The following is a 12,873-nucleotide window of genomic DNA, read 5'->3' as shown; positions in this document are numbered from 1 at the left end:
CAATAAACCTGCAAGTCATGTTAAAAGGACTATTATCTGCAGAAATGCAACAAATTTCTACACTTGCTGTCTTATCTGCTGCAAGCTGCTTGTTAAGCAGTAATGGTTTAAACATGTGATATAATCTCAATAATTTTAAATTAGTGCATTGGGTCAAAGGGGAAATCCAATGAGTTTCAACTGCACCTGCCCCGATACTCCAGCTCGCTGACGTTCATACCCCAACCCTGTACAAATACTGTTTCAGGAATCCTGCTGGTTACAGAAATCATGGCATTATGAACAAATCTCTTGATTTGAAGGTCTGGTGGAAATCAGCTTTGGTCGGTTTTGCAGTTGATACCAGGAGGCCTCATTCAAGGGGAATGGAGTGGCAGGTGGATAAGCAAATCTGACTGGATGTATTTCTGGTGGTTTCATCATGTGACCTCCAACAGTCTCACCCCCGATATGGCTGCAGCTGGACTATCCTCATGATGTAATGTCTTCTCGTGTCCAATGACTATCACCTGATGAAGGAGCGTCGCTCCAAAAGCAAGTGTGCTTCCAATTAAACCTGTTGGACTATAACCTGGTGATTTTTAACCATGTCCAATTGGAAAATGAAAGGACTTGTTATTACCCAACTGGATGATTCTTGACTATCAAAGTCAAATAGCCTCTTTCTTCCCCTCCCATCTCCAACATTTATAAGATCTTGAGCAATAGGAGCAAAACTAGGCATTCGGCCCATCAAGTCTGCTCTACAATTCCATTATGACTGGTATGTCTCTCGGTCCCATTCTCCTACCTTCTCCCCAGAAGAAAAATGAGTAATAGTTCAAATGATTTCTAAAAACAACTGCATTAATTCTCTAATGACTTTTCTCTTTTTATTTCTGCTCTTGTCAGCATCCTGGAGATTGATCCTTACTTCCTTGAGATTTCAGACAGGCAAACTCTGATCAAATCACCTCATAACCTAAATTTCAAGGAAGACAACTCTATTTTCTGTAAACCCTCCTCATAATTTAATCTTGGAGCCCCCACAGTTGTACATTTACAACAGTCCCTCCAACATTAATAGTTCATTCTCTAGTTGTGATGCCCAGAAGTTCCTCTCAGTACCTCCAAATGCGGTCTGACCAGGACTTTGTTCAGCTGTGGTATAACCTCTAGCTCTTGTACCGTAGTTCTCCAGATACAAAGGCAGCATTACTTTCGCATTTTCTGTTCATGTCATTTTAATGCTCCGTGAACATGGATACCCCAAGTATCTTTGACTTTCCATAATTTCTAATTTTCTGTTATTTTAGCAAGTGCTCTATTCAGTCTCAGTTGTCAAACCAAAGCTAGATTGGACTTAAAAAGTTAACTCCACTTCTCTCTCCACAGACATTGCCATAATCAAGTTTCTTCAGCAATTTGTTTCTACTTCTGTCCAGTGCTATTGCCCTGACACTTGTCCACTGAATTAAACTAATGTGTAATTTCACTATTTATTTATTTTCAGTCTGCCATCTCACCCTGAATCTGTTCTCAGGTTCTCACAATGCTCCTGACCACCACCTTCAGGTTAGGTGGATTGACCATGCTAAGTTGCCTCAGTGTCCAGAGATGTGCAGCCTAGATCGATGAACCACAGTAATGTGGGGTTATGGGGATAGGATGTGGGTGTGGGACTGGGTACTACGCTCTTTGCAGGGACAGTGTTGACACAACGGGACAAAAGGCCTCTTCCTGCATTGGAAGGATCCCATGATTCACCTTGATTGTTTGACTCTACATCACAGGTCGGCAGGGTGGTGGAGATAGCATTTAGCATACTTGCCTTCATTAGTCAGAGCACGGAGTACAGGGGTTAGAATGTCATGTTACAGCTGTACAAGATATCGATAAGAGCATATTTGGAGTACTGCATATAATTCTGGTTGCCCTGCTATAAGAAGGATGTTGTTAAACTAAAAAGAGATTTATGAGGATGTTATCAAGAGTGGAGGGTGCGAGTATAATTACAACATTTAAAAGGCATTTGGACAGGTATAAGGATAGGAAAGCTTTACAGAGATATTGGCATACAGGACCAGTTCAGTTCAGGTAGCCTGGTCAGCACGGACAAGTTAGGCCAAAGGGCCTGTTTCCATGTTGTATGATACTATGACTCTTCCATGTTCCCTGCACAGTTATACTTACTGTTATATCAACTTGTTCATTGGGTCATGTGATCATTTTAAAATTCATTGCACTCTTGAAAGCATTTTGAACCAGAGGCCTATTTTCTACGTGAGAGATCAGTGCTAATTCCAGATGTCCCATGGAGATAGAGCAGGGATTCCCAGTAACTCACAGAGATTTACTGGATCAGTATCTGGAATAGGCAGGTTGTTGTTTTTTGAGGAAAGGCTGCACAGACTAGGGTTGTATCTGCTGGAATTTTAAGAGTAAGAGGTGATTATTCTGATGTATTGTGAGCGATCTAGACAGAACAGGTAAGGAAAGGATGGTTGATCTGCTGGGAGAATATAGAACTAAGAGTCGCTGTTTAAAAGTAAAGAGTTGACTACCAAAGACAGACCTAAGAAGAAATTTTCTCTGAGGGTCATGAGTCTTTGGAAGTTGATGGAAGAAAAATCCTTGAATATAAGGCAAATATTCTTGATAAGCAAGAGGGGTGCGGGGAGAGTGAAAGGTTATCATGATCTTATTGAATGGTATAGTGGTTTTTAAGGGGTAAAGTGACCTATCCCTGCTCCTAATTCTACCCTCTTTTGAAGAAACAGGGAGCTGCAGAACTGATAACTTCACTGAAGGAAGGGTTTGGAGGTGGAGGTGTTGGACTGGGGTGTACAAAGTTGTACTCTGCAACCACCTGATGAAGGAGCAGCATTCCGAAAGCTAGTGCTTCCAAATAAACCTGTTTGGACTATAACCTGGTGTTGTGTGATTTTTAACTCTGAGGGAAGGGAACAGGGGAGTCAAGGATTTATAGCTTTCAGACGGGAAAGAGGAGTTAAAACCAAAATTAGATCAACTGTAATCTTACTAAATACAGAACAGAGCAAGCTCCAGGGGCTGAATGGTCTACTCCATTTCTCATGATTTTATGACACCTAGTCCCCCCTTCTCTCAAAAAGTTTCATTTCAGTGAGCAAGTGGTTCATATTTGGAACAGGCTCCTTAGACAGGCAGTGGAAGCAAGTTGTGTGGACTAATTTAAACACAGTGGATAGGTTTCTTTCAGAAAAGCAGAATTTAGGATCTGTCAGGGGGCGTGCATAATGTGGTTTTGAAGAAACGTAACTTTGGTCTTATGATGGCACGGTGGCTCAGTGGTTAGCACTGCTGCCTCACAGCACCAGTGCCCAAGTTCAATTCTATCCACCAGTTATTGTCAGTGTGGAGTTTGCACCTTCTCCCTGTGTCTGTGTGGGAGATCCAGTTTCCTCCCACAATCCAAACATGTGCAGGTTAGGTGAATTGGCCATGCTAAATTGTGTCCAGGGATGTGTAGGCTAGGTGGATCAGCCATGGGTAATGCAGGGCTACAGGGATAATCTAAGGGGCTGGGGCTGGGGCTGGGGCTGGGGCTGGGTCTGGGAGGGGTGCTCTTCACAGGGTCAGTGTGGACTCAATGGGTCAAATAGCCTGCTTCCCCACAGTAAGGATTCTACGATTCCATGACGCCCAAAGCTCTCCACCAGTGGGAACTTTCTCATTCATTCCTGAACTTGTTGTGGACTCACTGACAGAGACTGACCATTATGATTAGCGAACAACTACATCGTATCACGTACCAGGATGATTAGAATGTGATGTAGATCAGTAGATTCATCATCGTCCAATAATTCCCATGTTCCAGGCCAGTTTACACAAGCATCCAGTTAACTTACTGATACATTCACTGTAAAAACGTCAGCATGCATCTAGTTAAAAATCACAAAACACCAGGTTATAGTCCAACAGGTTTATTTGGAAGCACTACCTTTCCAAGCGCCAATCCTTTGCTCTGAAAGCTAGTGCTTCCAAACAAACTTGTTGGGCTATAACCTGGTGTTGTGTGACTTTCAACTTTGTCCACCCCAGTCCAACACTGGCACCTCCAAGTCATAGCATGCATATAGGCACAGAGACATAAATACTTACGCTTTTTTTATATCTTCTTGAGAGGAATTGTGAGAGACTCCCAGGATATTGTAGTAGTCCACCATTTCCCCCAATACAGTTATGTTCTGGCTACAAGGCAGAAACAAGGTGCATGTCAATATTTAATAGTCATATCTTTTCACAACTCTGCTAAAAGGAGACAAGAAATTGAAGCTTACATTTATCAGAACTGAACACAAGAAACAAAATATGCCAATGTTTCAAGTCTGTTTGCAAAACCAAAAGCATTGATGTTTTATCTCCTATAGCAACTTTTAAGTTCTTTCAACAGTAATCATTTTTGTCTTCAAATTTTTCAAAAGCCTCTCCATTTTTGTATCCTCCTCCATCCCTACAACAATCCCCAGATCTCTACAATCCTCCAAGTCTGAGCCCTTGCACATTCCCATTTTCATTATCCCACACTGGTCACTGTAGCCTTCAGCTGCCTGGACCCTAAACTCTGGAATTCCCTTCCTAAAAATCTCCAATTCTCTCTCATCCAGGAAAGAGATAGAATGCTTGGTGGCATGGTGTAAAGACAACAAACACTCCCTCAACATCAGCAAAATGAAGGATCTGATCATAGACTTCAGGAAGCAACGTAGAGGGCACGCCCCTACATACATTGATGGAGCTGAGGTGAAGATGGTCAAGAGCATCAAGCTCCTGGGCGTGATGATCATCAACAATCTGTCTTGGACCACCCACATTGATATGCTGGTCAAGAAAGCACAACACCATCTCTACTTTCTCATGAGGCTAAGGAAATTTGTCATGTCCTTAAAGACACTTACCAAATTCTATAGATGCACCCCATTCAGATGCATCACAGCTTGGTCCGGCCACTGCTCTGCTCATGATTGCAAGAAACTACAAAGTTATGAACACAGCCAGGCCATCACACAAACCAACCTTCCATCCATTGACTCTATCTTCACTTCTCGCTGCCTCAGGACATAATCAAAGACCCCTTCCACACAACCCCAATTATACTCTCTTCTGACGGCCAGAAGATATAAACGTTTAAACATATGTACCAACAGATTCAAGAACAGCTTCTTCTCTGGTGTAATTAGACTTCTAAATGGACCTCTCAAATATTTAATGTTGATCTTGCTCTCTGTGCACCTTCTGTACAGCTTTAACATTGTCTTCCTTGCTCTGCTCTATTACCCTAATGCATTTTGTACAGTATGATCTGCCTGTACTGCATGCAAACATAACCTTTCACTGTACTTAGGTACATGTGGCAATAATAAATCAAATCAAATCATCCTTTAAAGGAACACATTAAAACCTACCAAGCCTTTTGTCACCTGCCCTATTATCTCACATGACTGTCATTTGTTTTGATAACGGTGCCTGTGGAATGCCTTGTGAAAACATTAAGATGTTACTGAAATGTTCCATAGCACTGCACCATCTTTTAAAAGTACAGATGCCTTCAATCCTCATGACTTTTGTCAGAGAGATTTTCCGAACACAACTGGAGGAATTTAAGACTTTGAAAGAAGGCTGTAGCCTTAAAAGAGTTCTTTCGAGAAGTCAGGTACCCTTTAAAAAGATTAAAATGTTTCAGCAAGTACTGCAGAAGGTAAACCATTTCAAACCAGGTTAGTAGCTGATACTGAAGGGAGGCATAGGTTAGGGCCTGAGACCTTGGAAGGATAGGTGTCTTTTGCCTTCCTCACCAGGCTTCCCTGTGGGAAGGAAGGAGAGTGTGCCATATACAGGGACAGTGTGCATCATGCACAAGAAGCTGAAAAATGGGATGGTACTTTTGCATATTCGCAAGAGAGGCATGTGAACAGGAGCTCACAGTTAGTCTCTTCACCTGGTGGGGAGCATGTAAACTTCCTGACGCAGTGGACCCTAAGGGACTTGCAGAATTAACAGGCTTTCCTAAAGTACAGAGGGTCATTCACTGCACCCACATTGACATAAATGCACCAAAACCAACAGACACTTCCATCAACAGTAAATCCTTCCATTCCCCAAATGCAGAGGTAGTGTGTGACCACATGAAGGTGCTACTGCATCCAGGAGATGCTACTCAGCACGGGCTTCAAAGTATGTCTCTGCAGCCTTTGAAATTATGTCCCGTCTATGTTCACAGCTGTGCAAGGAGATCCCCAAGCAAAATGCACCGTGGGCACGGTGGCACAGTGGTTAGCACTGCTGCCTCACAGCGCCAGAGACCCGGGTTCAATTCCCGCCTCAGGCGACGGACTGTGTGGAGTTTGCACATTCTCCCCGTGTCTGCGTGGGTTTCCTCTGGGTGCTCTGGTTTCCTCCCACAGTCCAAAGATGTGCAGGTCAGGTGAATTGGCCATGCTAAATTGCCAGTAGTGTTAGGTAACGGGTAGATGTAGGGGCATGGGTGGGTTGCACTTCGGCGGGGCAGTTGGGCTTGTTGGGCCGAAGGGCCTGTTTCCACACTGTAAGTAATCTAATCTAAAAAACTTGGAACACTGATAAAACAATTGCAAAACTTACTTCTTTCTATTCAACTTCCTTGCTACTACACAGTTTTGCTACTGAGAATGGAATGAATTTCATTTCTGTCTCATTCCTTCGTTCTTTGGACAGTAGTAGGAAGTGGAAAATCCACAGGCATTCTGACTCATCCAATTGCAGAGCACAGGGCGACACGGTGGCTCAGTGGTTAGCAATGCTGTCCGGGTTCAATTCCAGCCTCAGGGAACTGTCTGTATGGAGTTTGCACATGTACCCAGTGTCTGCGTGGGTTTACTCTGGGTGCTCCGGTTTCCTCCCACAGTCCAAAGATGTACAAGTTAGGTGAATTGGCCACGCTAAATTACCCATAGTGTCCAGGGATGTGGAGGTTAGGTGCATTAGCTGGGGGAAATGTAGAGTAACAGGGTAGGGGAATGAGTCTGGGTGGGTTACTGTTTGGAGGGTCAGTGTGGACTTGTTGGGCCAAATGGCCTGTTTCCACACTGTGATGATTCAATTCTTCTCTATTTTACACTAAAATTCACACAATCTTACCATCTCAGTTGACACCATGTTTCAACTATTGTATTTAATAGCTAATCTTTCCAAAGTGAAAGTAAGTTACAGCAGACACATGACTACAGCAGGACAGCATGTGCGTGTTTTCTGATCAACCTACTCAGAGATGTTATTACACAGCTCCGGAGTGGGTGAGACTTGATCTTGGGCCTCCTATATCACAGGTAGGGACACTACTACTGCGCCACAAGAGTCAACCACTGCATTCTTCCAAACACTCACAAAGCTTCAGCAGATTCCTTTCTGCTGCTGAAATGTCACAACTTGCATTAGCCAGTCCCCTCTCAGAAGCTTCACATAATAAACCTTTCCTCTGGAGGCCACATATCTTCAGGGAAATGAGAAAGAAACAAAACCAACAACATGTACTGAAAGTCCATATCAGCAATGTAGCTGAAACTTAAATCATTGAGAAGTCCTTCACACCCTGTACTCTGCACATCTATGTTAGAGGTCTGACCTCATCAGTCCCTAATGACTGTTACAGGAAGGATATTATCAAACTGGAGAGGGTTCAGAAAAGATTTACCAGCATGTTACCAGGAACGCAGTGTTTGAGATATAAAGATAGACTGGAAAGGCTGGAACCTTTTCCATTAGAGCGTAGGTTGAGGGGTGACCTTAATTAGGTTTATAAAATCATGTGGGGCACAAATAAAGTGTCTTCTCCTTAGAGTGGAGGAGTTCAAAACTAAGAGGCATATTTTTAAGGTGAGAGGAGGAAGATTTGGACCTGAGGGGCAACTTCTTTTACATAGAGAATGGTTTGTGTGTAATGGATGTAGTTACAGTTTAAAAGACATTTGGATGAGTTCGTGAATAGGGATGGTTTGGAAGGATATGGGCCAAACACAGGCAGGCAGGACTAGTTTAGTTTGGAAACATGGTCAACGTGGACTAGTAGGCCTGAAGCATTTGTATCCATGCCGAGATTGGGAACAGGGGCTAGACAAATGCAGGTGTTCTGGCTTTTGCTCTTGTTATTCATGGATGGCAGGACACTATTCTGCTGACCCGCTTCCTCTGTGTCAAGCTGTTCTGTCATGATAGTGTGAAACAAGGCTGGCTCACATGGCCACACCCTGAAACAGCTCAGATCTCCATTTCAGTAGCACCCTTCACAACCCAACCCACTTCACAGCACATTAAGTTTTTCAAGTGCGGTCACTTTGTAACCTAAGCAAATGTGGCAAATTTGAATACAGTATGATCCCACAAACAGCAACTTGCTAATGACGAGATTGTAAAGTACACAGTAAAAATCATACCACCCAGATAAAAGGCACTAGACGATCCATACCAGTACTAATGGTGGGAGAATAGGTGGGACATAGATTTAAGGTAAGGGCTAAGAGGTTGCGAGAGGATGGAAGAAAAATCTCTTCACCCAGAGGGTGGTGGGAATCTGGAACTCACTGCCTCTAAGGGTGGTACAGGGAGAAACCTGAATAACATTGTAGATGCGTTCAGACATGCACTGGAATACCAAGGCATAAAAGGCTTTGGACTAAGTCTTGGAAAATGGGATTAGAATAGTTAGGTGCTTGTTTTTGACTGGCACAGATTCAATGGCCCGAAGGGCCTTTTTGGAGTATTGTAGTTTTGACTCTATGACTGTAATATCAAATAAAACATATCAATATATTATTCTCGCTATGTTTTTTTTCTAGATTCATCTTAATTGAATATTTTCTATCGCATCTTTTCTATTAACTTCTCAGTGTTGGTATCATTCCAGTACATTTTTTCCACACCTTCTCCAGTACCTGCATATCATTTCTATCGTGGACACTAGCACTCCAGGTCTGGTCTAAGCAAGTGTTAGTATAGAGGAAGCAAAGAGAATGCAAGAGAAACTCAGCAGGGCTGGCAGCACCTGTGGAGAAAGAAACAGCGTTAACGTTTCAAGTCTTCTTCAGAGCTGAAGGAGGATTCTGGAGAAGAGTCAGACCAGACTTGAAACGTTAATGGTTTCTCTCTCCACAGATGTTGCCTGGCCTGCTGCATTCTCAATTTTGCTTCAAATTTCCAACATCTGTAATATTGTGTCTTTACTCATAGAGATCTATGACACTTGAGAAAAGGCCCTAAGGCCCATTGAGTCTGCGCTAGTCAAAAACAACCACCTAAGTGTTGTAGCCCTTTTTTCCAGCCCACTGAATTTTATTCCTTGGTATTGCAAAGGAATATATAAACATTTCTTTAGTACGGAGTGTTGCAGCCTCCAGCACCTTTACAGGCAGTCAATATAGTCAATATAGAGGGGGAAAAGTCAAAAGAATTGCGGTGCTTAAAATCCAAAACAAAAACAAAAATTGCTGGAAAAGCTCAGTAGGTCTGGCAGCATCTGTGGAGAGAAAGCAGAGTTAATGTTTCGGATCCGGTGACCCTTCCTCAGAACCTTCCTGAGGCACGGAGAGGGAGGCGGTTAGACTTATTCATTATCATAAGTAAAATGAACAGATTAAAGATAAAGAGGCAACCTTACAGAAGTTTATAAAATAATGACGGGTACAGGCAGAGTTAATGGTAGTTGTCTTCACAAGGTATTTCAAGACTAGGGAGTACAGTTTTAAGGTGAAAGGAGAAAGATTTACAAAAGACATGAAGGGCAATTTTCCTTTTACACCCAGGGTGGTTGGCGTGTGGAATGACTTCCTTAGGAAGTGGTGGATGTGGGTGCAATTGCAATGTTTAAAAGACATTTGGATAAGTTCATGAATAGGAAAGGGTTTGGAGGGCAATGGGCCAGGAGCAGGGAGGTGGGACTAGTTTAGTTTGGGATTATGTTCGACATGGACTGGTTGAACCAAAGGGTCTGTTTCCGTAGTGTATGACTTGTATTTGTACAGTGCCTTGGATGACCAATAAAATGACTCAAAGCACTTTAGGGGGAATAAAATATTTTTGAAACATTGTCACAGGAAACACATCAACCAATTTGCACACAGCAAGCTCCCACAAAGAGCAAAGAGACAATGATCAAATAACACAATCTAATGATGTTGTTTGAGGAAAAACATCAGTCAGGAGACCCGGGAGATCTTTCTCTGTGCTTCTTCACAGTGGTGCCTTGCCATCTTTTATGCCCACCCAAGAGGGCAGATTTTAAATCTACTTTCCAACAGTGCATCACACCCTCAGTATGACATTGGGAATGTAGTCTTTACTTTAAAAGTCCCAGGACTGGACCTGAATCTGTGGCTATTGCCAACAGTGCTACAGCTGATACTGTATATTAATATCCAGAATTAAATTAAACCACATGTATACAAGAAACAAATGTCATCTTATATAAATGTACAATGTGTGAATAAATGGATCATATATTTATATAAAACAGAAACATACTGCTCCAACACCCCTGATCTCAGACATGCAAAATCCTTGGCCTCTATTTTCAGTCCCTGAGCACAGACTGTGATGAGGAGCTATTTCTGTCCTCACCAGTGTCACTTATAAACTTGTTTCACAGGCCAAGCACCAAAAAAAGCTGTCAGTGTTAAATACAGTACCCTCTTTTTGGCAGATAAAAACACCTCGACTGACTGCAGCAGAGTCCTTGACTTAAACAAGACCAGAATTTAAATGCTCATCACCCTTCACAGAACCAACAGCTTGTCTCTGTGAAGTGCCTTTAACACACAGTGAACCCCAAGGGGCTTAACAAGTACAGCAACAGACAAAAGACAGCTCATGGACACCTACTATTCTCAACATCAAGCTACGCATTTGAAGAATGACCACTTTTAATGTTAATTCATTCACAGAATGAGGGCAGCACTGGTTAGGCCAGCATTTTTATTGCCCAGAGGGTAGTTAAGAGTTAATCACGTTGCTATAGGTCTGGAGTCACATGTAGGCCAGACCAAGTAAGGATGGCAGTTCCCTTCCCCAAAGGACACTGGTGACCCAGTTGGGCTTTTACAATAACCTGCGCCAGAGTCACTATCGCCATCACAGAGACCAGCTTTCACTTGCAAACTTAACTGATTAAATTTTCTGTGTTGGGATTAAACCAATGTACGAAAGCATCATCCAAGGTCTCTGGATAATTACCAGTATTTCACTGCCTCCAACCACAGGTTTTAAAGGAGCATCTTGGAGAAACTGTGAGGCCAGGAGGCTTGGTGCAGGAATTCCGGAATGTAAGGCTCATGCAGCTGAAGCTATTGCTGCTAAGGCAAAAATCATGAGTACGCAGAAAAGGGCGGAACTAGCAGAAGAAAGAAAGGGATCCTGGAGGATCATCAGGCACAGTGTACACAGAGGGCTACTCTTTCACTGAAAGAACCAAGGGCTCATCTGCCCCCTCAAAACGGGCAGTAAAAGTCCCACAGCATTTTAAAGAAAGGCAGGGGTGCCTTAAACATCACTAACAGATTCTTGTCACCTCGTCCTCACTTGTGGGAGTTTGCTGTGCACCGCACTTCCCAGGGCTGGAGGGTAGACTAGAGTTTTAAATGCTGAGGTGCTGTTGGGCCAGGGGCCTGTGTGAGTCACAAAAACAAGACCTGGCGATTGTCAGAATATGGGCAGCGGTCTGAGTAATAGAGGTCTGTGAAAGCTTAGGTCTGTGGTGGGAGAAACGTCCCTCTGTGGTCACTGTTCCAACATTAAAAATAGGTCATTAGGCCCTTCTCAAGGTTGTGCTCTGGATGTTAAATTCTTATCAGTCTATCAAAGCCCCTGGTAAACACTGTGAGATGTTTAACACAATAAAACGGCTTAACAAATGTACATTCTTGGCTCTAGTCCTGAACGTGCCAGTGCTCCCACTCAGCAATTAAATCTGAAGATTTTGAGCAAAGGCACTCCACAAATACCAACCTCATCTCCAGTTTATAGAGACATTTTAAAACAAACCACAGGCAGCAGTTCAAGCTGCCTCCACATAAGGGCTGCTTTCTCCTCTGTTATGCATGATTCATATCATCATTAGTAAAGAGCTATTTTTTGTTATAAAGCAACCAACCAGTCAGCCAATTCCTCTGAAAGATAATTAACAAGTCAACACATCACTTGCAAACACAGAATAACTGTCCCCATTTAACCTGACATTTCCAACATCACCAATGACACCCAAGATGATTCCAGTGGCCTACTTTCCTGTGTCAAAGTCACTGAATGCATTTTAAAAAGATACTGGCAAGATTTCTACAAGCTAAAGATGTCAAGGGGTACGGGAGAGAGTAGAAGTACAGCATTGAGATAGAGGATCAACCATGACCCTAATGAATGACAGAGTGGGCTCGATGGGCCAAATGGACTACACCTTTTAAAACAGGTTCACATTTCCTTCAGGTCAAATCACAACAAAGAAAAAACCAGCCATTAACACTGACAGGTGCTACCATGGTTCAGTGGGTCGTGTTTTTGCCTCCAAGTCAGAACTTTGTGGGTTCAATTCCCACTCCACCAGATAATGGAACAGAGTTATAGAATACTCACAACACGGAAAGAGGCAGTTCAGCCCACAGTATCCATGCCAGCTCCAGGAAGGACAATTTACCTTGAACCTGCCTCCACTACACTCTCAGGCCGTGCAATCCAGATCCTAAACACTCAGAGCCATAGTCATACAGCATGGAAACAGACCCTTTGATCCAATTAGTTCACTCCAACCATATTCCCAAACTAAACTGGTCCCACTTGCCTGCGCTTGGCCCATATCCCTCCAAACCCTTCTAATTCATCAATTTATCCAAATGA

At 43.0% G+C, this 12,873-nt stretch overlaps 1 protein-coding gene across 5 annotated transcripts in view; it reads right to left on the bottom strand.

The window, feature by feature from the left end:
* Positions 1 to 12,873, bottom strand: part of dnajb2 (DnaJ heat shock protein family (Hsp40) member B2) — a 92,213-nt gene that overhangs the window by 68,702 nt on the left and 10,638 nt on the right. For 4 of the 5 annotated variants that reach the window (XM_072579968.1, XM_072579969.1, XM_072579965.1 and 1 more), the window contains one exon: positions 4,123 to 4,212. In XM_072579968.1, coding sequence (XP_072436069.1) covers positions 4,123 to 4,187 — 65 coding nt within the window. In that variant the 5' untranslated portion in view covers positions 4,188 to 4,212. Of the gene's footprint in view, positions 1 to 4,122; positions 4,213 to 11,220; positions 11,337 to 12,873 lie in introns of those variants that run through there. The other variant, XM_072579967.1, reaches the window with a different exon arrangement.

Source organism: Chiloscyllium punctatum, chromosome 10 (assembly GCF_047496795.1).
Source record: "Chiloscyllium punctatum isolate Juve2018m chromosome 10, sChiPun1.3, whole genome shotgun sequence".
NCBI classification, from domain to species: Eukaryota; Metazoa; Chordata; class Chondrichthyes; order Orectolobiformes; family Hemiscylliidae; genus Chiloscyllium; species Chiloscyllium punctatum.
The sequence above is the reverse complement of the archived record's forward strand: the minus strand, read 5'-3'. Positions and strand labels throughout refer to the sequence as shown.